This window comes from Aulonocara sp. 'chitande type north' Nkhata Bay, linkage group LG1 (assembly GCF_057382095.1).
Source record: "Aulonocara sp. 'chitande type north' Nkhata Bay isolate Kocher_YH1m ecotype deep benthic linkage group LG1, A_spYH_male_GT1.1, whole genome shotgun sequence".
Taxonomy (NCBI): Eukaryota; Metazoa; Chordata; class Actinopteri; order Cichliformes; family Cichlidae; genus Aulonocara; species Aulonocara sp. 'chitande type north' Nkhata Bay.
In genome coordinates this window covers 27,067,497-27,093,211 of record NC_141344.1, presented here as the reverse complement: position 1 = coordinate 27,093,211, position 25,715 = coordinate 27,067,497, and the positions used below count along the sequence as shown (strand labels likewise).

Below are 25,715 nucleotides of genomic sequence, written 5' to 3'. Positions count from 1 at the left end.
ACGCTACGGGTACCTATGCATCTTCACTGCCTTGCTCCTAACAAAGCAAACACATATAAAGTTGTGCTTTTCGTGTTTTCATTGCACACAATGCGAAAAATGTACAGTATAGACTATACTAGGTAAGTGAACCTCTGCGATTAAATAAAATAAAGGCAAGCAAAATGTGGTTAATTATAAACGCTTAAGTCTGCTCTTCTTGGAAAATATAGCCTGGTTTGGTTCATCATAAATCCCTGCAGGAAACCCCTGGTGGAGGTTGTTGCTGCTAAAGGAGGTTCTACCAAGTTTTAAATTCAAGAGATACTTATACTATATTGAAATATTTCTATGCTATACTGCTTTTACTCCACTACATTTTGAGTCCAATCATTATGTTTTTTACTCCATACTAAGCTTTACTTGCTTATTATTTTACAAAGTAATTGCATTGTTACAGTTTAAGCTAGTGAGCAACATATAAGTAATTAAACTACCAACAGCTGCAACAATAAAGAGATATATGCATCAACAAATCAATAATAATAATACAACAATATCAAGTCATGATTCTGAAAAGCATCAATTCAAATGTGCAAATTTAATTTAGATTCAGGTTCTTTAAATATATTTGAATATATAATCTCTAAAGTAGTAAACTACTTACTACTAGAATTTTAACTAATTAAATAATAAGTTAAAATATTTTTTTCCACACATTTCTATCACATGATCACCTTTGTGTAGTTTAAGCAATACTTGTGCAGCTTTACTTTTCACATAATAAATCTGCGTATGATACAGGGCTGCATATGAGCTTGACAATTATATTTTGCACACCATTTACTTTGCACCCTTATTAAACATTTCTTTGTGTCTCCTCCTGAAATCAAACCAGGGATCATTTGCTCTTTAAGTGAATTTGTAAACCACTGCACTCAGATAAACCTACAAGTTTCAAAACCTTTTTTTTTTTTTTAAGATGTGGCCTTTACTGCAGGCCTGCTAAAGTTTAAACAAAAAAAAGGTTCATACCCATTTTGGATCCCTTCTTAAGCAGCGACGCCACCAGCGCCGGGTTCTGGCAGCCAGTCGCTCTCTCCGAAACTCTGGAACTGTTGTCAGCTCTCTCCAGCACCGCTCCATTTTCCACCAGGCAATGCACCTGAACAGTCATTGAACAATATTAACATATTTATATTTAAATTAATTACTTCAGCGATGAAATGCTGATTTTTAAATAGTCTCATTGATTATGAGCAGTAAGCCTCACTAAATTAGCAGACGGGCGCTCTGCTGCTGACTTTGGAAAACTGTTGATTATCAAAGTCTTTGATTACTCTCCTGCTCATCAGCGGAACAAATCAAAGCCAAAATGCTTGGATTGAAGGCTGGCTGCATGAACTGTTGTGGAAATCTGAGGTCTTGTGCAGAGCGCCGCATGAAGATTGTTATGGTTATTATAGTAATTGCAACATTTATCTACAATTTATTGCAATTATGTGTTGCGTGTTGCTAATCATCTTTTAATTGCATGTTTTGCAGAATATTGTCAATAACCATTAAACCCACTGTATCTGCATCCCCGTTAAGGGCAGCTAGGTCAAGCGGAGTCCGCCCCTGTCTGTCTGGATGGTTCAGGTCAGCTCCTGCCTCCATCAGAACCTGCACTGCACCTTTCTGGCCCTTCATGCAGGCCCAGCTAAGTGCAGTCAGCCCCTCCTGATCAGCAGAGGACAGAGAAGCACCTGGGACCACAAACAATAAAAGTATTGCTCTCCAGTTCATATATATACACTTCAAACAACCTTGGATCTCACTGTAAAAGGTGCTTACTCTCACCCTTTGACAGCAGGAGTTCAACCGTGCTTGCGTGGCCCTCAGAGGCGGCCAGTATCAGCGCAGAGCGTCCCTGCTTATCAGTGGCGTCGATGTCTGCACCTTGCTTCAGTAGCAGCTCGGCAACCTGGGAAAGTGAGAATAAATAATTTTAAAAATTGAAAAAACAGAAGACAGAACTGGTAAGGAGAAGAACCTCCTCACCTGTGTGTGTCCATGTTTGGTAGCACTAAGCAGAGGGACCATTCCTCTGCGGTTTGCTTCCTCGAGCCCTGCCCCCCGCTCCAGGAGGAAGGCGCACATCTCGAGCCTCCCTCTCCCTGCTGCTGCACTGAGCACTGACAGAGGGTCGGCATAGAGATGAGGAGGCGAAGAGAAGAATATGTAATTGACACATTTAGGAGAGAAGTAGAAGCCGAAGTGAGAAACAGAAAGGAGACAAAAAAAGAGGCCTGTTATTTCCATAATCTGTATGATTCTAACACTTTTCTGCTTTTAAATGTAGATATCTGAGAAACACACTTTCTGTTACACAACGCAATAAAAAAAAGCAAGCAGCATACAGTTATTTCTAATGATGACACACCAAACAATCTGCACCCCACCCTAATCAGCCAGTGTTATTCTGACAAACTGTGGGCACTGACCATTTTTTCCTCCCCAGTATGCGAGTCCCTCAGCTAATTGAGCTGCTGGGGACAGAGGCACGGTATTGATGCTGTACTGGTATATTCTCCAAGTACCCTTGATAAATGACATTCTGTTTAATGTGTCCACATGCTTCAGTGGACAAATCTATTATATAACACTGTGTTTAAGGAGGAGTTATTGCCATATGAGTCAAAGAAAAAAACAACAAACCCCCTCGCTGTGCAGCTGCCTGTGTTTAAGACGAATTTGTGGAGCTGCACAATGGAGCAGCGGGATCAGTGGAACTGCTGTTTTCAATACAAACTAAAGTGAACAGGTGAAAATATTCTTCTTAAAGGGGACCTATTAAGATTTGCTTTATTTTCTGCACTGTTACAATGGTGGATGCTTGTGTTAAACATGGCAAAGATTTTAAATTATGGGCTGAAAGCTCAGGATTCAGTTTTTGCCTATCTAGGCTATTTATGATTTCACTGGGGGAGCAGGGATATCCCTAATATGATCCTCTCAGGCACACAGCTTTATTTGGATCCATCCATTTTCTTGTGTGGGGCTTGAAGCCTATCTTGCAGTTTTGGCGGTCGGTCACAGTGCTAGCACAGAGAGACTGACAACAACACACTCACTCATCCATATCTATGGCTAATTCAGAACCACCGATTAGTTCATTAAGCATATTTTGGGCTGTGGGAGGAAGCTGGAGGAGACTAGATCTACCGGAGGTTTCTTACTGTTAAAAGGGAGTTTATCCTTCCCATGGTCGCTAAAGTACTCGCTCATGATTGTTGGGGTTTTGTCACACGCCAAGGCCAGTTCTAACCCACAGCCTTCCTGCTGCGAAGTGGCAGTGCTGACCACTGCACCCACATGCCACATCAAAGATAAATAAAGTTTAGACTTTAACATTTTAGTGTCTAAAATGTTAAAGTTTGAAAGTAGAATAGGGGGTCCCCTTTAAAAAGAAGATTTAAAAAATGTGATATTGTTACGGCCCTAGCAGGGCCTCCTCCTGAAGGTGCCTGTGTGGGCGTGTCCCACCACCTCTTCTGCCTGAGGTGCCACCTTTCCCTGTTACACAGCTGACTCACATCAGTAATTAAAAGTATTTAAGCCCAGGGAAAGGTGAGCTCTGGGCCAGAGTGCCATGAGTGTGTTTGTGAGTGGTTACAGCTAGTGAGCTGTGTTATTGTGGTTTGCAGCTAGTGAGCTGCTCTCTTTCTTTTTGGCTTACGTTTTACTTTATTGACCACGCCTGAGTTTTGTTTGTTTTCTTAAATGGTGATAGCGGCTTGTCCGTCTTTTTTAGTTGAGCTACTTTAATAAAACTCTTTGATTTAACCCTTTTGCCTCCTTGACTCCTTTTTCTAACCCGGTCACTTTTTGTTACTCCCCCCTCACCGCCTAGACCCCTCAGGGGAACGTAACAGATATGCATCACTCACTCCCCAAACAAGTGGAAATCCTTGGTTCAGTAATTAGACTTTAACATGTACCTCGAATGACCACTTTGCCTTTGCTAATGGACTCTAATCTGATCATCCCAACACTAAACATAAAACAAAGCAAGAGCAGTGCCCACACAAAGGTGAATGTTCACAAGGGTACTTTGTGCTTCCTTTTTTTGCTGCTTCGGTCCTGCAGGGGACTGTGTAATAGAATTATAGCATAATGGTGCTGTAGGCACAGAAACAGGCCGTGTGTCTGACATGCTTTCAGGAAATGGACTTAACAGAATTCTGCAAGCTGCACTATCACATCCATGACAGAGGTAAACGTATTACAATTGAATAGCAGCTGCTTTTAGATTTTACGAATGCGACTGGACATAAGATAATCAGACGATAAATGTGATGCTCCATTTATGCCAAAAAACAAATATGATTTACAATCAAATCTGCTTTTTGATATCAACCAGAGCATCTTAAAAAAAATAAATCGTACTACTAAAAGCAGCTAATGGATATTGTTACGATGAGCTCCTGCAGCCCCCCTGACATACAGGTAAGTTTATTGTGTGTCCCCTGCACAGAGCTAAAATGTGCATGAAATGCAACCCCGAAGCCCTTGAGCATGACTCTAGGACCACAGTGACTGACAGAAAGAGGTGAGAAAGCTAAATTTATCTGAGTGGTAGCAGAAATGCACCCGTTTCTCCCCAGAGTGAGTCGTGAGCGTCCATCTGCACCGCCAGCTGTTCATCTTTCAAGTCCAGCAAGCTTTTCACCACCTGCAGGAAAACACAATTTACAGTCTTCTATTGCTGGCTTGCTGCACACAAAACAGAGCAAAGCACCCACAGACCTTGAACAGAAAATAACAAACCACATCTAATGAATCCTCTGCATCAGCCAAGGACAAGCACCACGTTCCACATAGAGACGAATTTCAGCAATTTTAAAAATGTTTCTGTCAGCGGGACCTTGATCTGATACATACCTGTGTGTGCCCCACGCCGGCTGCCGCTGTAGCTGCCTGCTGTGCTGCCTGTGTTTTTCCAGTCACAGTCTCACCGCTGTGGTGCTGCTGTGGGTCAGTGGGAATCTCCTCTCCCCAATCCTGGCCCAGCAGGATGTTGATGATTTCTACATGGCCCTTCAGCCCGGCGTGGACCAGCGCGCACTGGCCGCTCTTATCAGCATGGCTCACCTGGCGCAGAGGGATACGCAGAAGGACTTAGAACACTGACCCTGGCTAGTGCCTGTAATACGCTGGCCTAGATCAGCCCAATATACTGTGTGTCATCCTTCTCCTAGAATAGATCCCGGAGCTGTGGTGAATGTAAAACTGGAGCGGTTCCGGACATCAGTGATGTAGAGATACTGAGAGGCAGAGTGTTCTGTCACAGATTAAAATCTGATCTATTCACGGTAATTATGCCCGTTACGCCCTCCCAGCCCATAGTTGTCTGTCTTCATCTTGGCACAGAAGTGACACTGACCTTGCTCCCTTTCTTGCAGAGCAGGCTGACGATGTCGGCGTGACCCGCGGCGGCAGCCAGACACAGGGGCGTCATGCCGCTGTCGGTGGTACCATCTGCAGGAGCGCCCATTTCAAGCAGCAGAGCGACCATCTCTACATGACCCAGGTGGGCATGCACAGCCAGGATGGGAGCATGTCCTATCACCTCCGTACACCAGGTCACGCTAGCGCCACCGAGCATTAACAGACGACTCACCTACAAAATGAAAAGAAGTTCCGAGTTATCAGTTTGTATGAAAATATATATATGAAGAGAACATTTAAATATAGAGCACTGCAGTGTGTCACCTTGATATTAGGTGTATATAGGTTTCGCAGGGAGGCCAGTGCAGCAGACAAACTGTCGGTGCTGCAGTTTACCCACATGGCCTGCAGAACGCTGGAGGACACACCTGTCTTCTTACTCAGACCCTGTAAGTGTGACAGAGGCGCAGGCAGAGAGATGCCGAGAGTTAAAAACATTTTTCTGATGGAGAATTCGAATCGCTCCTCGGGATAACGCAGCAGAGTGTAGCTCACACACATAAGACAGTTCAATATTCACTGTTGATGTTTATGTTTATGAGTAGTGCTAATATGCATGGGTGACAGTAGGAACCTGGGTTCACTCTTACTCATGTGTTTCCATGCAGCTAAACACGGTAAAGTATGGGACCTTGTTTATGTGAAGCTTTTGGATTCCTCAGCTACGCTCATAAACCTACTTAACAAGTTATATACAGAGTATCACATTTCCTATTACCTTGAATATGTGAGCCTTGAGGATGTGGTGCCCCATTTCCATAGTCTGCTGCCTGTTGAGCTTTCCCTCCTGTCTGGAGAACATGAATGCCAGGAGAGCGTGGCCGCTCCTGTGCGATTTACAAATAAGAAACAGGATACATTACCAAAAGTTCTAATCAAATAAATCTACGGTGCCGTGAGAAAGCATTTGCCGCTTCCTGATTTGTTATTTTTTGCATATTTATCTGACTTACATGTTTCAGATCATCAAACAAATTTTATTATAGGCAAAAATAACCCAAGGAAATACAAAATGCAATTTTTTAATGATTTTAAATTCAGCACTGTTCCAGCTTTTCTCCATTTGTGGATAATGGCTCTCACTGTGGTTCACTGGAGTCCCAAAGTCTTAGAACGACTTTGTAAACCGTTTCCAGACTGATAAGACATCAGGGATTTTGTTTCTCAGCTGTTTTGTGAGATTGTGACATGAACGTGTTGCTGTTTGAGATCTTTTAGCCTGCTTCGCTTTGTCATACAGGTTCTATTTAAGTGATTTCTTGATTCAGCAGGTCTTCCAGTAATCAGGCCTGGGTGTGGCTAATAAAATGTAATTTCGTTTTCTACAAAATGTGGGTAATTACAGTTAATCCATGATTTAACAACAGGGAAAATTACTTTTTCACATATGGTCAGGTAGGTTTGGATCAAATCCTAATTTAAAAACTGCATTTTGTATTTACTCAGGTTGTCTAATAATAACATTTGTTTAATGAGCTGAATTTTTTAAATCTTAAACTGATTTGTTATACATGAATCTTAAGAGTCCTCTGCTGCGCGACCATTTTAGTCTCACCTGGGGTCACAGAGAAAGTCGCTGCTTTCTCCATCAGCTCGCCAAACCAACCACTCTCTGAAGGAGGGATGACACAGCATCCGTGTGCCGTCTCTGCGTCTCACCTACGAACACAAGTGATAGTTACATTTCTTAAATGATTCCCTTAGCGTCCAACCAGATCTTCTTAGATGTCACTGGATTTTATTCACACATTATTCAAACCAGACAAAAGTTTGACTCATTACGGACGCCGTCACGCCACCATATCAACAATCTTACCATGAACCCAGCCAGGCTGTCTAATCTCTGCTGGAAGTCCTTCCACTCCAGCTCCCCCTTGACACTGCCTGCGTTCAGTGCTCTGAACATTTGCTCATCAGCCAGTGGGTGCAGAGACGCCAGTGCCACATTTAGCACCGGAAGCACCCGCTCAAAGAGCTCTTTATCCGGAAAGCTCACACGACACATCAGCAGGTACACCTAACAGACAGCACATGCTGTTAATCATTTGCAGTGGATTTTCTTTACTTTACATTAAAATAATGAAACAATAAACAATTTAAAAATATACAACAACACTGTTTGGCAAAATGTAGCTGGCAGGTAGCGCTTTGATGTGCTTTTGATGTTTGTGTGGTGGGTTTATGGTAAATATTAATCACATTATCAGGACCAACGTAAACATCTTCTGTAAAGCTAGTCTGCATGACAGCTTCTATAATTTTGCAGTACTGGATTCGATGCCATCTTGCACCTATTAATAAGCCGGTCGGAGGATTGCACGCATCATCATGATGGTAAAAACACATGTAAGTGTGAGTCAAAGGTAAAATAAGCTAAAAGTACAGTGTATTTCATGAGCTTATGATTATTATTATTATTGTTATTAGATTCATCGGGCACTCCAGTTGTTTCTGTGTATAACTGTTGCCGTCCACAACCTTGGCCTACACATCCTTACCTCACATTTATGCTTCCTTTTTGTGGCATCATCCAATCTTTGTGTAATTGCATTTCTAAGTCATCCATTGCCTGACTTTACACCAATGATTATGTAACAATAAAATGTCATTTTTACCAAGAGCTATTTTTGGCACTTTTTATGAAGTTTCAGCCTTCTGTCACGTTTATTGATTTGAGCAGCGTGCGGGTACCGTTTCCTCTTCCTCCTGAAACACATCCCTGAATGTTGTTGCCCGTGTACCTTAATTGTGTGTAGATTTTATGAAGAGTGATTATTACTTCAGCCTGGAGCGAGATGCCATTTCACGACAGACAGCTCAACAGGATGACTGATAACTGTTAAGTGCTAGACTGTGAACTTGCCCAAATGTGGAGGAGGAGAACATTTCCAACAATGCACTTCAGGTAAAATATGTCTTTTTAACTCTGGAAGATTAAAAAATTGCAAATTACCTCTTTATTGAACTGATAACTCAGTGACACGCACATTATTCCACATCTGTGGTTCACAACCTTTTCTGTCATGCATAATTTAACAAACTACACCAGCTGGAGTGACGGATGCTGGCTGATTTTACAGTGTCAGACTTTTTAGAGCCCTTTAAAGGGGAGAACATTTTCTAAAGATCCCAAATACATCCTGACGCGGATTTAGCAAAGCGGACTGACCACAGACTGTATATTGAAGATGGCTGTAGATGCAATGACAGCAAACATTGGTTAGTGAAGTGTAGCTGTGAAGGCTTGAGATGAGCTTTTCTCCATCACCACCTTTACAGTTGAAATCAGACTATACAATGCGTGTTATTAGCCAATGAGCTGAGTCATTAGTTCATTAGCTAATGACTTGCCATTTACAAGTCGTTAGGGAAAGAGGTGGACTCTGGTTCACCTTAATTTCTGACCATAATTTACATGATGAACTTCACGATGACTTGATGCTAGAGACTGAGCCCTCTATTATCAAGAAAGTGCAGCGGCTACTTTAGAGTCTGTTGGGGCTGTAGGCAGACATTCACAGGAGACACCGTCAACCAGTGAACATCACTGTTATCTTATTTATGACACCAACAGTTAAAAATAATAATAATGAAATGTAAGAGGTCTTATTGTACCAATGGTAATTATGTGTCTTGGCTGTTCTATGCCCTCCAGATCCAAAGACCTACTCTACTAAAGTTAGACCTAAGCAGGATCAACAGGAGTCAGCAGATCCAGGTGTGCCCTAAGTGGTCAGGCCTCCACCAGTGTCAGGGAAAATTCTGCACTTTGCCGCTGCTGTAGTTTAAAGTTTGTCAGGTCCTTAGGGGCCCCCTCCCAACTGGCTTGGGACGCCCAAGCAGTTGCCTGCCTTGCCTGTTGTTCCATCAGTGCCCCTGGAAAAGTGTTTGCTATGGTCACTAATAGGCACAGGTGCCAAACTGGCCCTGGGGCTAAATTATTAAAGACTGAAAAATCACCGAGCTCTCGTGTTATTGTTGGTACTGCAGAAATTTTGTCTGTCATTGCTTCAGGTATGTTATGCTAGCAGTCTGATGCACACAGATAAATATCTAAATGACTGGGTATCTCATCTAAAATATGAACGCAGGTCACTGGGTTTCAAATAACTGACTGCTATGGGTGCGTGAATTAAGTCTGAGATGGTCAAAACATCATCTGATTTGTTGCTCTTAATTCCCAATTTCAGCTTCAGCGATTTGGAGGCTAGTAAAAAGTAAAGTAATATTACAGCACAGTAAATGTTGTCAGAAAAAATGCTGAACATCTGTTCAAGGTGGAGGTTTTTAATTCTTGCATACTGGATACGCTAATATAGACTTCATTTGTTTTGGATGGGTGGAATACACAACATAGAACAGCTAATGTTTATTTCCTATTTGATTTACAGGGAGATTTATCCATTACTTTAGGCTAATGTGAACTACTTCGGTGCACGCTTTTATTTATGCTTGTCCAGTGCTTTGCTGTTCTGCACTCTCAGATTAGTAGAGCTTCCAGGTACCTTTCAGTAAGACGTTTCAAATGAGCATTTTTACAAATCAATGCTCTACATGTCTGACCTCTGACAGGGAGACAGGCACGACCAGGTAGTTTCCTCCCTTCAGTGCCAGATCGCCTTTGTGGAACAGATCCAGGGTCAGCTGAAGATAGAGGATGGAGCCGTGGCTCCGTGTTGACAGATGGCTGCTGAATTTGCTCAGGAGCAGAGGATCAGGGGCGGAACCTGTTGGCGTGGTGACATTAGCGGCAATCTGGGTGCTGCTGCTGACCCGGTGATGGATGTAGTCACTCAGGTCGGCTCCCAGATCGCTGCTGTCTGGCAGGATGTCCAGCGAAATACCAGAGAACGGAAGGAGGGTGGTGATATCCTGCAGGAGAAGAAACAGTTAAATTACTGCTGATACCACACAAAGGCACAATTCAACAGTTAAAGAGCTGCAGTCTGAGGTGTATTAGCAAAGGACACATTTAAAGCACCAAAATCAGGACCCATTCCTCAGATGCTGTTGCCTCTGACTCACGCAGAGCCATGGGATACAGTACAGTAAATACTGTGACAATGACTCAAGCTCCAACATTGCTCACAGGCATCTCTCAGATTCGCATTTCATCTCCTTGCTTGCCATCCTCAGCTGCTCAACACCGGCCAAAACCAGCTATGACTGATCAAAAAAAAAGAAAAGAAAAAAAAATCCATGTTATTGCAGCTCAGTTCCTCATTAACCATCACTAACATTTTGGTTCAACGACAAGCAGCGGACATGTGATCGCGGACAGTGCTTCGCTTAACCCCTTCACAACACTTCACTGCGAAATATTCAGGTCGTCATACAAGAGCGAGCTCTTCCTGTGAAATGGTTGAAGTGGTAAAAAAGAGAGGAGAATCACGATCCACGTAGGAATCGTGGACACCGCAGGAGCGGAATTAACAGCGGTACTGCTCATCCTTAACTTTTGATATTTAATGCTCACTGACTTTTAGTGAATCATGAAGAAAATAACCCCGAATGTGTTTTGTGTATTCCCAAACACTAATCCAATTATGCAACCGACTGGCTGGCTGTCAAGCTCCAGACTCCCAGCAGACTCCCAGTAGTATTACCATCCATTCAAGGCATAATCCTCGCAACATTTGGAGGCTTGGCTTTGGCATTGGACAGATGCGTCCGCTGTTTGGTGGGATTACCAACCGGATTGAGAAAATACATCAGATGGGAGAGACCGACCGTGCCAAACGTCACACTGTCTATACTAAACGCAGTGAAAGCACAACATCAAACTACACAGTGTGTACAGGGAGCAAACACAAAAGAAGCAGGATTTGGTAATACCTCTATCATTTGCGTAGTGTGAGCCAAGGTGAAATCTAAAAAGTTAGTTCACCCAGAAAATAACTCACAGTGCCAGATATATAAATAGTTGCATAGGTCAGGAGATTTCTGCCTAGTTAAAGTTAAAGAGTTCTCACCTGATCAGTAACAAGTAAAACACACAAAACATCGTGCTACAAACGAGACACATGGAACTGTATTTGAAGTGTTAGAAAATAAGTTTTCAATTATTCAAAAGCAACATCTGTTTTTCAGAAACAGCAGCTGTGATACTTCACAGTAAGATTTAGCAATTATACAGTATCTGGTAAATGTCTATAAATATACTTTCATCCATGTTATCAGAAGTCCTCACGGAGTGATCAAGAAGGATGAAGCCTTTTTTCAGCTAAAGCTCGATGAATAGTGAGGTACACCCATTTAAATATTAATTAAACTGGTTCCAGTGGTATCACCATAGATTGCATATTTTTAAAAAATGAATGTAGCCTCCAGGTTTGAAAAGTGAAGCCAAAGCAGATGTTCCTCACGCTGCATTATTTCTAATGGTCCACTTGTATAGTAAACTATGGGAAAATTATGGTACTTGCCACTTTATTTATGATCTCAGAGTCTTATTAGAAACAGGATTAATTGTGAAAATTGCAGTCTCTCTTGACCCTTTTATCCAAAGACACACACATATTATTCCACAAACTAGAGGCAATAAAAATAGAATAAGAAAATTGACATATATATATAATATATATGTATACATATAGATATAGATATATTGCCTATTCATCTCAGCCAACTGTGATACTCTTAAAAAACTATTTTTATATGCATGATATCATCCTAATCACTGAGCGGGTGGGGCCAAGGAGAGAAACACAGATGTCTGATAGCCAGGCCCTGCCAAACTTTCTTGGCTTGTGGTCATTTAATACTGCCAGAGTATTGTTTTGAAGTAAGTCGTGAGTCACTAAACATTTAAGACCTCTGAGAATATTCTTGTTTAAAAAAGAATTTCCCACTTTTTCCCCACTATTTGTCCTTCAAGCTTGTGTCCTCTACCACAGGCGTGGGAGCTTCAGGGTTCTGCGTAGTACCTTTGTTGTTCCTAGGACTGCGTTCTTTTGGATAGAGATCTTGGCTGTCGTTCCTGGGATCTCTAGAGCCTCTTGCACAGTTTAGGGGTCACTGTCCCGAGCGCTGGGACCACTGTTGCCTTCACCCTCCAAACTTCTCGAGCTCCTCTCTCAGCCCTCGGTTCTTCTCAAGCTACTCATCTTGCTTCTTCCTGATGTTGCTTTCACTCGGTATAGCTGCATCAATCACTACAACCGTCTTCCTTTGCTTGTCCATGGCTACTATATCCGGTTGGTTAACCATCACCAGTTTGTCCGTCTTTATCTGGAAGTCTCACAGGGTCTTAGCTGGGTCATTCTCGACCACTCTAGGACGCGCAACCCATTTTTACTTTCCAGGCCATACTCACCACAGATGTTCCTGTATACTACGCTGGCGACTTGGTTATGGCATTCCATGTATACCCTGCCTGCTAGCATCTTGTACCCTGTTGTTATGTGCTGGATTGTCTCAGGGGCATCTTTGCACACCTGGGGTTTTGCCTGGTGTGGTAGACCCCAGCCTGATGACCTGCTCTACCTCCTGAGCTACAGCTACCCCAACTGAGATCAGTTGGAAAATGTGTGACATGTGCTGTGTTTCAGACATAAATATTCTCACTCACCACGAGGCCTGTCCTGACTGTGACCACCAACTTAAGCCAGTGGGGGAATTTGGGGATTATTTTGGTGATGAAGGTGGCTATGGTGTCCCCGTAGTCTGGCTTATGAAATTCAGCCTCATTTAGACTGTCAACCAAAATGATGTAGTCTTCTTCAGGTAGCCTCCGTTCTGATTACACACATAAAAAAGAGAGTAAATAATGAAACAGTGTCTATATCACTAACTTTGCAAAGGCCACAACATACAAACTCTAAAAAAGATTTATGCTGCGTATGAAGAAGACTGGTGCATCCTGGTTTTGTAGCACAGGATATGCTGAGAAAATTACCACCTGCCTATACTGATTATTTTGTACTGAAAGGAGTTCAGAGGCCATTGTTGTTTATTAGCTTGAAACAGGACATATCCATCATATTTTGCATCACCTAAGCTGTCAAAAAAAAAAAAAAGATCTGCAAGGCTTTTAGGTCTAGTACAATCACATTCACACAAGTGCTCTCCATTTTTTTCCAACCTGGTTTATAGAGATGGAGCAGATAAAAAAGAAAACAAGAAAAACACTTCTCTACTCAGACTGCATGGAGGGCCCGGCCATAATAACACATCCATCTGTCTGATTGATTGTATTACGAGAAAGCCTAACCCTAACATTCAAAGCCTTCTTCTAAGTATTTTGTGACCTTGGAATCACAAATTACAAAGACAAAATAACATCCTCCTACTTTCCTATGCAAATGACCAAGAATCTGTTACACACTCTACAGTGTTTCAAATCGTTGACCTTAACTAGGAAAAATCATCAATGAGCCCATCATGGAGTCATTAACAGCCCACCCTGAAACGGAAGCTATTTTAATCTTTAAAATGTCTTTTAATGTTTAAATCCCATTTATCTTAGAGTGTGTGCGTATGTGTGTAATTACCCTTGCGCAGGCTGGCTATGGGCTCTAGGACACCCTTTCGGAAGGCAGCAATGGGGTCTTGAACGCAGGAACGTAAGCTCAGTGTGTTTTGTAGGTGAGGCTCTTGTATTAGCAGCTCCCTGTATGGAGCGAGCTGTGGCGCTCTGGCCAGCAGGGCGGCGACACTGTGCACAAACTCCGGCACCAGGCACGTGTATGTGTTGTCGGCCTGACAGAAATGGTAGGCGACCACCTGGAAGGAGGGAGAAGCAGGTGAAAAGTGACAAATGCTGCAATCTGTATCTGTTTATCTCACAACAACAATATCTGCAGTTGAAGTAGAAGTGCACAGAGCCAAAACATGAGATGGAACCGTAGATGAAAGCTGGTTCTTGTTTTAATAAAAAAATAAGTACTGTAAAAAAAAAAAAAAAAGTCTTCAGCCACCCCTCATTTCTTTCTTATATCTTGCTAAATGAAAAATAGGTGCACTGATTTATTGAAACGTGCAGACATGGAAATACAGCTATCAGGGAAACTGGAGTATTCCCTGATAGCGTGAAAGTCAATATTTGGCATGACCACCTTTATTCTTGAATACACCATTTTTGTCACTTCTGAGGCATCTTGTCAGTTTCTGTACACTATCTGTGTAATATGCATTAGTTGTGGGTTACTGGTTATGCACTGTATTCAAAATTGACTGAATGAGAAACAGAGAGCAGAAGTGGTTATTTTTTGCAAGAGCATATTTCCCCCATACAGATAAATAGAACAAGAGAGAGAAGACATAGAAACAGCAATTTAACCCGGTCACCATGTCCTCACACCCTGCATGCTGTTATTGGCTGGGGGCTATACACCTGTGGCTCATAGGCTCCTCAGCCCAGAAACATCCAATGCACAGAAAACGTTGAAGAAAAGACGAACACGCCAGCAGGGATTCATTTTGTATCTGTACTTAAAAATATATTTATATATAACTGTAACCTACATTATTATTATCGTATAGTTCACACTTGTTCGCTTTGCTTATGTATGAAAACAAAGACATGTATGTTAATTTATCATGTTATTCTGTTGCTCTTCATTAAATCATTGTATGTAGTGAAATGGCAAAAACAGCTGTTCATAAACAAACAAATAAATAATAAAAACACATTTTATTGCTCTTCTTCTTTGCAAGCTACATTTTCACTGTATGAGACCGAGTAATCAATTACAGGCACTATTAGTGTCACTGCTTGATGAACACTTATGTGCATGACAACATCCCCAGTGCCACTGCACTAAAAATACTTTCGTAAAATGTGTTTACAAAGACCAACGTACACACAATGTCATCTGCTACACATTATTTAAATAATTTATAAAAATTGTAAATGTTATAAAAAAAAATCGTCAAAGCTATATAGATGTTGATAATCCTGGTACTCTAGGCAGTTTATATAGCAAGTTTCATCCAGATCGATATAGTAAGATACTTACTGTATAGTAAGATTATTACTTATGCATTTATTTATTCATTTCTTGCATTTTGGTTAATTGCAATCATAAAAAGTTAATTCCTATGCAGAAAACAATAATCTTAAATATTGTGAAACTAAAGAAATAAAACTAAATGTGACGAATACGAGCCATGATCTGAAATTAAAACAAGTGTCTTTTCTTTGTGATTTCAGAACAAATGTATGTACAGCTAAAAATGCATCAAACACTATAAGCACACAATAGAATTAAATATAAACACACATAAATGTATTCAGAAATCCTAAAGGTGGCTGAGTTATGAAATAGTTTCTCTAAAACACACTAAATACTGTAAAAAAAAAAAAAAAGAAGTATTAATTTTATCACTAATAATAAAGGTGACTTAAAAAATCAGCAGCTATGTGGTAACTGTTTTGCTGAAGCATAAACATGTGCAATCTTGTTAAGGTGCCAGTCTAGGCTATGAGTGGTTCACATATAATGCTACCAATGATTTTACTTTTGAGCAAACATCTTCACCATCACAAGTAGTCTGACTAGTTCCCATGGAAACTCTTATTGAGGCCAAGTTAGTAAATTTAGAAGCTTCCATGTCATCTATGTGATGCAGTCAGCAGCATGTTCTGCGCGTGTTCAAAAAAACAGAGAGGAACAGTCTGACATTAAAATTTTGTGTCACAAATGTGCAGCTCTTTAACAAAAAAGAGGAACAATGCTGCTTCTGCGTTTATCGCTTCGATCTTTTTTATGAAGGGCTGTTTTACAGTCATGGCTCTCCGTAGGACTGTTTGAGATGTTGCATTATATTACCATACTTACAAATCTAGTGACAACAAAACAACAACAACAAGAAAGAACTGGGCTACCAAAAGCACCATGACAAAATAATATATATCTAAAGGCATTCCTGAGATGTAAATGTAATTTTCTCCTGCAGGTGAGTCACAGCAGTCTGCTCAGCAACAGGATAAATAGCTATAAATGAGTGTGTTCTTCAGCTATATGTGTATGCAATCTCCTATCATTGTCAGGAGTGAACATCAGTCCTGAACATCAGAATGTTTTGTTTGGTGGATAACATTTGGGTTGAAATTCATTTTATGACTATTTAAATGTACGTTTTTTTGGCTTTTTGCCTTTACTGGATAGAGACAGTGAGATTAGGGGAACTAGGGGAGTAAAACGGTGCACATTTAAACTGGGTAAACTATAGGTCCCTCCAACATTAAAATTAGGTTTAAGTTAATAAGCCAGTAGTTTTCGTGGTTCAGGTGTCAATGTGAACCTGTATTCTTGCAGGTAGACGAAAAGACTGATACAAGTCTCAAACCTGTTTGCTGAATATGACACATTTGAGCTCATTTTGCTGAATTAATTTATACACACACACACACACACACACACACACACACACACACACACACACACACACACACACACACACATATATGTGGTTTTTTTAACACATAAAAATCACAATTATGCGATGAATAACCAGTCTTATTCAGCACTGTGGGGAGGCGGGAGCTTGTTCAAGCTGTCACAGTCGCACTACAACACCCAGGACTGGTTGGCGGTCTGCCATAGGGCTGTACAGTATAGCACATGAACCTGGTAAAGAAACGAACTGTGACGTGTACATTTTCATGTGGATCAAAGGTACCAGAGAGAGATGGTGGCAGTTTTTGGGACTATGCATTTCCCCCTTTTTCCCCACTCTTTTATGCTTCAGCGACTTTATGGTTTGACAGTGGCATCGATCTTGTCATCCAACTCCCCCAGAGAGCAAAAATGCACACTCCTGGAGTGTGGAGCTATTGTTTTCAGGTTAGAATATGAACTATGAGGGAACATTTGTAACTGAGGATCTTCACACGTACAGAAGTACTAGAAGTGCATTCGTGTGTGTGTTTTGAGTTACCCTGGCAGCCAGGGATCTGACAGCCTCCTTCCTCGGCGGTGTGCTATCGCTTGTGCCTGAAACGTTGCCCTGGTTGGGATGGGAATCAGCCGGCTGCTTGGAGGCTGCTTTTCCCTGCCTATCCCCACCTGCACACCATGCAGAGCAACAACAACAACAAACTCTCAGGTGTAAGCAAAGAAATGTCACGAGCCTATAAAGAAACACAGTTAAACTGCTGCAATTCATTAGCGCATAAGATAGACGGGAAACTTTGGCACTGAGCAAAGCCTGCATTTCTCTGAGCTCATGCTAACTAACGCTGTCTTAAAGCTAAATTAAAATGACAACATACAATGCAGATATGGATAAATAATGCAACGGTGCTGAAAAATGAATGCTACACTGCTTCTTTTTTTTTTTTTTTTACACTGCTGTTTTCTCAGCCTGTAATTTTAACAATGCTTCTTATTGTACAACAGAAAAAGCCTGAGATCAGTCAAAAGGTGCATATATGGACATTTTTATATCGCACAGAGTAACACAGTTTATTCAAAAACAATGTGCATGTCACAGTGTGTAACGCGGATTTATGTGCAAAATCTTTTTCTTTTTTCCTCTCCTCAGATAAAAGAGCCGTGCCACTCATGAAAGGAGGAAAACAACAACCTCACTCCCCTTACACAACTGCAATCAGCAGAGAAACCTCAGGGGAGAACTTGAAAGAAGAGTGTTTGACCTAGTTACCAACTCCTCAAAAAGTGATGTTTCCTTAAATTTCATACATATACATATATATATATAATTTTAAAAAAAAAGCACTTTTACTAGACTGTACTGGATACTCTATGAATTATGCCAGTCCTTGATGCATACAAAAACAAATTACAGTGCTCTGAATTTTTTTTTAAAAAAAGGAAAGCTCTTACACTTAGGGGAGGAGCCGGGGCTGTGAGGGATGCTGGGACCTCCCAGTGATGTACGCATGCCGTGACAGCTGAGCGTCACTAGCCTCCAGATGACGGCGGTCTTGCCAGATCCTGCGTTACCCACAATGACAGCACCGCGTCCCTCACAGCTGCGTGTTTTTCTAAGGACCTCCTCCAGACGTGTGAAGAGCCAATCCCGGCCAACGAAAGGTGTTTCCGTGGTGATGCCGGGAACTTCAAATAGAAGCGGTTTTAGCATGATGTCAGCTTGTTTGAATGGTACCAATCGCCCTGGATAGAGAGAAAACAATCGAGATAAGTATGTAAGAACTCATCACCCCATGTACAGTACTGTGCAAAAGTCTTGAGCCACAACTCATTTCTTTATGTTTTAGTGAGAAAATAGGAAATATATACACTGATTTATTTAAATGTGAAAACATAGAAATAATAGAATTTATTAGGGAAAACAAGAGTTAAAGGGAGCATTTTGGGAAACCACTACAAGGTAGAGGCTTTCCTTGGAGAAGGGGGCTTTGGTATTGTAGCCAAATGTCGTGATACCATGACCAACCGAGCTGTGGCTATTAAGGTCAACAAGAGCGACCCTGATATTCTGCAACAGGCAAAACTGGAAATTTTCATCCTGGAGCAGCTGAGAAGGTTGGATCCAGACGCTGCCAACATTGTTAAATGGAACGGCTTTTTCCACGACGGGGAGTGGGTTTGCTTAAAGTTCGAACTCCTTGATCAATGCCTGTGGGACTATATAGGGGACCGGAAAAACCAGGGTCTCCCCATAAGCGAAGTCAGGCCAATTTTAGGTCATCTCACAAATGCTCTGTCCCACCTGGGTTCTGTGGGAATAGTGCGCGCTGACCTCAAACCTGGAAACATCATGGTTGTAAATCGCTATGAGTCTCCAGTCAAAGTCAGACTTATAGACTTTGGCCTCGCATGTCCTGCGTCTGCAGTGATGCCTGGTGACCGTGTGGGGACGGTTGGTTATAGTGCACCTGAAGTTATGCTTGGCCTTCCTTACAATGAAGCAAGGGACATGTGGTCTCTGGGGCTGGTAGCTGTGGAGCTTGGTACAGGCGTGCCACTCTACCCTGGAAATGAAGACTATGATGTTTTGAAATTCATCATAGAGACTCAGGGTCAGCCACCAGATCATGTTCTAGACTCTGGCGTGTACAGTGAAGACTATTTCATTGAAGACAACGACAACCAACAGCGCTGGACATTTAAGACTGACCAACAATTTCAGTACGAGACAGGATATGAGTCCCTGGAGACAAGATACATAAAACTGACGCGTCTCGATGACCTCGAACAAGTAATGATGTTTAGAAGAGGACCTGAAAATGGCCAACGTTTGTTTGTAAGCTTAATTAAACAGATATTGGCCTCGGATGCAAACCAGCGCATAACACTGTCGGAGGTTCTCCGGCATCCCTTTTTCAACCCTAAGAGTTCCCCTTGCATTGGCATGAGTGCTGAAAGACCACAAAACCCTGTGGTCTTTCAGCACCCTTCACACTTGAAATGCAAGAGATCAGAGAAAATCAACTGCAGTTTTCAAAACTCGGTTGAATTTTCTCAGCAAGTATTCGTCCGCACATCAGCCAGCCCATCCTTTGGCTCAGATGAGCTTGAAATAGTTGAAGGGAGCATTTTGGGAAACCACTACAAGGTAGAGGCTTTCTTCGGAGAAGGGGGCTTTGGTATTGTAGCCAAATGTCGTGATACCAAAACCAACCAAGCTGTGGCTATTAAGGTGAACAAGAACCGCACTGATATTCTGCAACAGGCAAAAAAGGAAATTTTCATCCTGGAGCAGCTGCGAAGGTTGGATCCAGATGCTGCCAACATTGTTCAATGGAATGGCTTTTTCCTTGACAGAGAGCGGGTTTGCCTGAAATTTGAACTCCTAGATCAATGCCTGTGGGACTACATACGGGACCCGGATAACCGGCGTCTCCCCATAAGCGAAGTCAGGCCAATTTTAGGTCAACTCACAAATGCTCTGTCCCACCTGGGTTCTTTGGGAATAGTGCACGCTGACCTCAAACCTGGAAACATCATGGTTGTAAATCGCTATGAGTCTCCCATCAAAGTCAGACTTATAGACTTTGGCCTCGCATGTCCTGCATCTGCAGTGATGCCTGGTGACCGTGTGGGGACAGTTGGTTATAGTGCACCTGAGGTTATGGTTGGCCTTCCTTATAACGAAGCATGTGACATGTGGTCTCTGTAGCTAGTGGCTGTTGAGCTTGTTACAGGGGTGCCACTCTACCCTGGAAAAAAATATTATGATGTTTTCAAATTCATCATAGAGACTCAGGGTCAGCCACCAGATCATGTTCTCGATCCTGGCGTGTACACTGAAGACTATTTCACAAAAGACAACTACAACTACAACCAACAGCGCTGGACATTTAAGACCGCCCAACAATTTAAATACGAGACAGGATATGAATCTTTGGAGACAAGATACATGAAACTTAAACGTCTGGATGACCTCGAACAAATAATGATGTTTAGACGAGGACCAGAAGATGGCCAACGCTTATTTGTCAGCCTAATTAAAGAGATGTTGGCCTTGGATGCACACCAGCGGATAACACCCTCTCAGGTTCTACGGCATCCCTTTTTCAACCCTGGCCTCTCCAACAGGTTCCCAAGTATCAACACTGAAAAACCATACAGAGTCAATCTCTAGCATGGCATCTTCCACCCTGGACAAAAGTGATAAAAACACAAACTGGGGTTGGAAAAGGATATTAACAGCAAATTACACTGGAAATATTAATTAAGCTGCTCCAATAAATATCACTTTGGCTTTTTTTATTTTTTTATTTTCACTAGTAGTTAGAAATCCAAAGTTGCACATTGATGATGATTTCACATCACTAAGCAGGTTATCAAATGTGGACAGAATGTTAGCAGAATCTTATAATTCTCATAAGATTCTGTTTTTGTGTCATTCAATACAATGTGTTTATGTCTGACATACTGATATGAATCATAGTATCTTATGGAATTCCAAAAATGGCTGCCAGGACAGCTGCCACCACACTGATGTGACACACTACAAATCAACTCTTTGATGCTCTGTGCTGAGTCTGCACAATAACCTGCACTTAAACATTCATTTAATATCACGTACACATATACACATACTGTCCCTCAAGAAGACACTGAGAAAAAATAAAGAATAACATTGAGACTGTAACTTTGCCATAAGTCATAGGTGTCAAACTCTGGCCCGCGGGCCAAATTTGGCCCACAGCCTAATTACATTTGGCCCGCGAAGCCATACCAAATTACTATTAGAGCTGGCCTACTGGTATTATACAGCTAATATATATATTGTTTAGTATTAAGCTTTGCTCGTTCCATATTCAGTTTTCCAGCAAAACTTATTTGAGTCCATAAGAAAAGAGTCATTCTTATATCTGGAGGAAGATTTTTTTTTTTTCAATAAATATTAATGTTAGCCCGCGACTTTGTTCCAGTTTTGAATTTTGGCCCACTGTGTATTTGAGTTTGACACCCCTGGTCTATAGTCTATAGAAGCACCTTGTTAATCTGGCTAGCATTACTTGATGACTCCACTCTCCTCCTTCTCTAAATATGGCCACTTCTGGATTCAAAAGCTGGGGCTACAAAATGCCGCAAACCAGTGGTATGCAGTAGCAGTCTATAGTGGCTACATGCTGCATGCAGTTGTACTTGCTCAAAAAATACCTTTGGAGTCATCACTTGTGCGTCCAGATGTGTTGTGTTTGCGAACAGAGCCTCTGTGCCCAGTAGCCCTTTGACTGTCCAGATAACCCAAATCCTCTAGTCGAGTGGAGCTTGTTGCTGTAAGGAGAGAATGGGAGGCGGTTGAATTCAGCGAGAGAAAGAGAGATCCAGTAAAGATGCACAGCAGAAACTCCAGTCAATTACTGTATCCATGGAGACAGGAAATATAAACAATTTTTGCTGTTAATGATACGTGCTCAGTGACCTTGAGGAGAAAAGAGAGAAGAGAAGAAAACAGCTCTTCTCACATCCTGTAATATCAAGCTGACATGAGTCTGAAATGACCAAATGTTTCATAGTGTCTCACGCGTCAGGACACCAAATTTGCGATAATCAGTAGAAACACGTCGCCGGCTGTAATGCAAAAATGTATCAGCTGTCAATAACAGGATTACACGCATTCCTCTAATGACCAAATAAGCCAGATAAAAGCCAACATGACACATACAATTGAGAACGTGTTGTACTGAAGGGCAAATAACAAAACAGATAGAGTTCTTTACTCCTACATTTGCCTATCCATCCACCTACTCACACCACTGAGTTTACAGGTCAGCAAGGCATCTGCAGTTTCTGAGAAATGTAGTCTTTAGTCCACTGTGAAACACAAGAAAGTATGCACTTTGCAGTTCCTTAAATGTGATTTTCCACATAAACAGTGTATTTGTGATACATCTCTATGGATTATTAACAGAGAAACAATAGAAATAGAAGACCTAGCACACTGTAATGCAATCTGACACAACAGTCCATTAATAAATAGTACCTCGTGTTGTCAGTGAAGCAGTTCTGTTCGAGAGCTGCCAAATGAACCTGACTGTAAGACACAAAGTTCATTAAGCAGCTTGGCGGTTTCTGATGGATTTAAGGAAAGAATAATTGTTAACATCCCTACACATTTCAGTCCAGCAAGCAGACAACCCGTCGACACACAAGCAACTATAACTGAACTGGACCCAAAAGAAAGAGAGAGAGAGAGAGAGAGAGAGAGAGAAAGAGAGAGAGAGAGAGAGAGAGAGAGAGAGAGAGAGAGAGAGAGATATATATATATATATATAGCTTGAAACCTGGATCCCCCGTAGCCCGTTACCAAGATTACATGAAGTACCCTCAGAAGGTCTGCTAGATGATGTTAATGCAGCACTACGGGCAATACCTACAACCACGATTACCGACACTAACAAGCTGATCTACAATACGGCAGCAGTGATCAGTGAGATGCTTGGCTACAAGTTGAACAGCGAAAAGGGGCAGTACCCTCCATGGAGAAGGAGGCTAGAGGGCAAGATCAAAGTAGCACGGAGGGAGGTTAGCCAACTAACGGAGTTGCAGAAAGGTGCGACAAATAAGGTGCCTAAGAAATACAGCAAGCTGTCCATACCTGAGGCCTTGGAAACTGCCAAGCAAAGACTCACAGCCTTGGCCAGCCGCTTGAGGAGGTACACCAGAGAGATAGAAGGCAGGAGAATAAACCAGCTGTTCTCCACAGAACCAGCAAAGGTGTACTCTCAGTGGCAAGGGAACAATAAGAGAACAGCACCACCAAGGCTGGAGACGGAGCAATACTGGAAGGGCATATGGGAGAAGGATGCAACCCATAACGGCAATGCTCAGTGGCTAGAGGATCTGAGGGCAGACCACAGCGACCTCCCTGAACAGGGTCCAGTAACCATCACAGTGTCAGAAAGGGTCTCCAGTATGAAGAGTTGGACAGCACCAGGGCCCGACATGGTTCACGCCTACTGGCTGAAGAAGCTGACTGCACTCCACGAGCGTCTGGCAGCACAAATGAACCAGCTGCTAGTTAACGAGAGACACCCGGAATGGCTAACTGAAGGCCGGACGGTCCTGATCCCCAAGGACCCCAAGAAGGGACCGGTCCCCTCCAACTACCGACCAATAACCTGCCTCAGTACTACATGGAAGCTCTTGTCAGGCATCATATCGGCTAAGATGAACAGGCACATGGGTCAATACATGAGCGGGACACAGAAAGGAATTGGCAAGAATACCAGAGGCGCAAAACACCAGCTACTGGTAGACAGAACAATCAGCCGAGACTGCAAGACCAGACTGACCAACCTGTGCACTGCCTGGATTGATTACAAGAAAGCCTATGACTCAATGCCCCACAGCTGGATACTGGAATGCCTAGAATTGTACAAGATCAATGGGACCCTAAGAGCCTTCATCAGGAACTCAATGGGGATGTGGCGTACAACACTAGAGGCCAACTCCAAGCCCATAGCACAAGTCACCATCAAGTGCGGGATCTACCAAGGAGATGCTCTGTCCCCACTGCTGTTCTGCATAGGCCTGAACCCCCTCAGTGAGATCATTAACAAGACTGGCTACGGATACCGACTACGGAACGGAGCAGTTGTCAGCCACCTCCTGTACATGGATGACATCAAGCTGTATGCCAAGAGTGAACGAGACATCGATTCACTGATCCACACTACCAGGATATACAGCAATGACATTGGAATGTCGTTCGGACTGGAGAAGTGTAGCCGGATGGTAACAAAGAGAGGGAAGGTAGTCAGAACTGAGGGGATTGAACTACCAGAAGGCAACATTGCAGACATAGAGGACAGTTACAAGTACTTGGGGATCCCGCAGGCGAATGGGAACCATGAAGAGGCCGCTAGAAAAGCTGCAACCACCAAGTACCTGCAGAGGGTCAGGCAAGTCCTGAGGAGTCAGCTGAATGGTAAGAACAAGATCTGGGCCATCAACATGTACGCCCTGCCCGTGATCAGGTACCCTGCTGGGGTAATAGGCTGGCCAAAGGAGGAGATAGAAGCCACTGACATAAAGACAAGAAAGCTCCTTACCATGCATGGAGGGTTTCACCCCAAGTCCAGCACCCTGAGGCTGTACGCTAAGCGGAAGGAAGGGGGCTGGGGACTGGTGAGTGTCAGCACCACAGTCCAGGATGAGACAACGAACATCCAAGAATACATTGGGAAGATGGCCCCAACTGACCAAGTGCTCAGTGAATACCTCCGGCAGCAGAAACCCAAGAAAGAGGAGGGAGACGAGGAACCATCATGGAAGGACAGGCCCCTGCACGGTATGTACCACCGGCAGATAGAGGAGGTGGCTGATATCCAGAAATCCTACCAGTGGCTGGACAAAGCTGGACTGAAAGACAGCACAGAGGCACGAATCATGGCAGCACAAGAACAAGCTCTGAGCACAAGATCCATAGAGGCTGGGGTCTATCACACCAGGCAAGACCCCAGGTGCAGGCTGTGTAAAGATGCCCCAGAGACAATCCAGCACATAACAACAGGGTGCAAGATGCTAGCAGGCAAGGCATACATGGAACGCCATAACCAAGTGGCCGGCATAGTGTACAGGAACATCTGTGCCGAGTATAACCTGGAAGTCCCGAGGTCAAAATGGGAGATGCCCCCAAGGGTGGTGGAGAATGACCGAGCTAAGATCTTGTGGGACTTCCAGATACAGACGGACAAAATGGTGGTGGCTAACCAACCGGACATAGTGGTGGTAGACAAACAGAAGAAGACGGCCGTAGTGATCGATGTAGCGGTTCCGAATGACAGCAATATCAGGAAGAAGGAACACGAGAAGCTGGAGAAATACCAAGGGCTCAGAGAAGAGCTCGAGAGG

General features: G+C 42.7%; 1 protein-coding gene and 1 pseudogene across 1 annotated transcript in view; one reads left to right on the top strand and one right to left on the bottom strand.

Annotated features, from left to right (window-relative positions):
- The window catches only part of LOC147339205 (protein TANC1-like), a 49,906-nt gene that overhangs the window by 5,282 nt on the left and 18,909 nt on the right, over positions 1-25,715 (bottom strand). The window contains exons 8-24 of the mRNA XM_086290539.1: positions 22,017-22,133; positions 18,264-18,554; positions 17,356-17,483; positions 13,965-14,196; positions 13,043-13,209; positions 10,036-10,344; positions 7,289-7,489; positions 7,028-7,131; positions 6,191-6,299; positions 5,737-5,859; positions 5,408-5,644; positions 4,906-5,115; positions 4,615-4,696; positions 2,023-2,156; positions 1,822-1,945; positions 1,552-1,727; positions 1,015-1,144 (exon numbers count right to left, since the gene is read on the bottom strand). Coding sequence (XP_086146665.1) covers positions 1,015-1,144; positions 1,552-1,727; positions 1,822-1,945; positions 2,023-2,156; positions 4,615-4,696; positions 4,906-5,115; positions 5,408-5,644; positions 5,737-5,859; positions 6,191-6,299; positions 7,028-7,131; positions 7,289-7,489; positions 10,036-10,344; positions 13,043-13,209; positions 13,965-14,196; positions 17,356-17,483; positions 18,264-18,554; positions 22,017-22,133 — 2,874 coding nt within the window. The remainder of the gene's footprint in view (positions 1-1,014; positions 1,145-1,551; positions 1,728-1,821; positions 1,946-2,022; positions 2,157-4,614; positions 4,697-4,905; positions 5,116-5,407; positions 5,645-5,736; positions 5,860-6,190; positions 6,300-7,027; positions 7,132-7,288; positions 7,490-10,035; positions 10,345-13,042; positions 13,210-13,964; positions 14,197-17,355; positions 17,484-18,263; positions 18,555-22,016; positions 22,134-25,715) is intronic.
- LOC147339206 (uncharacterized) lies at positions 18,605-21,325 on the top strand (annotated as a pseudogene).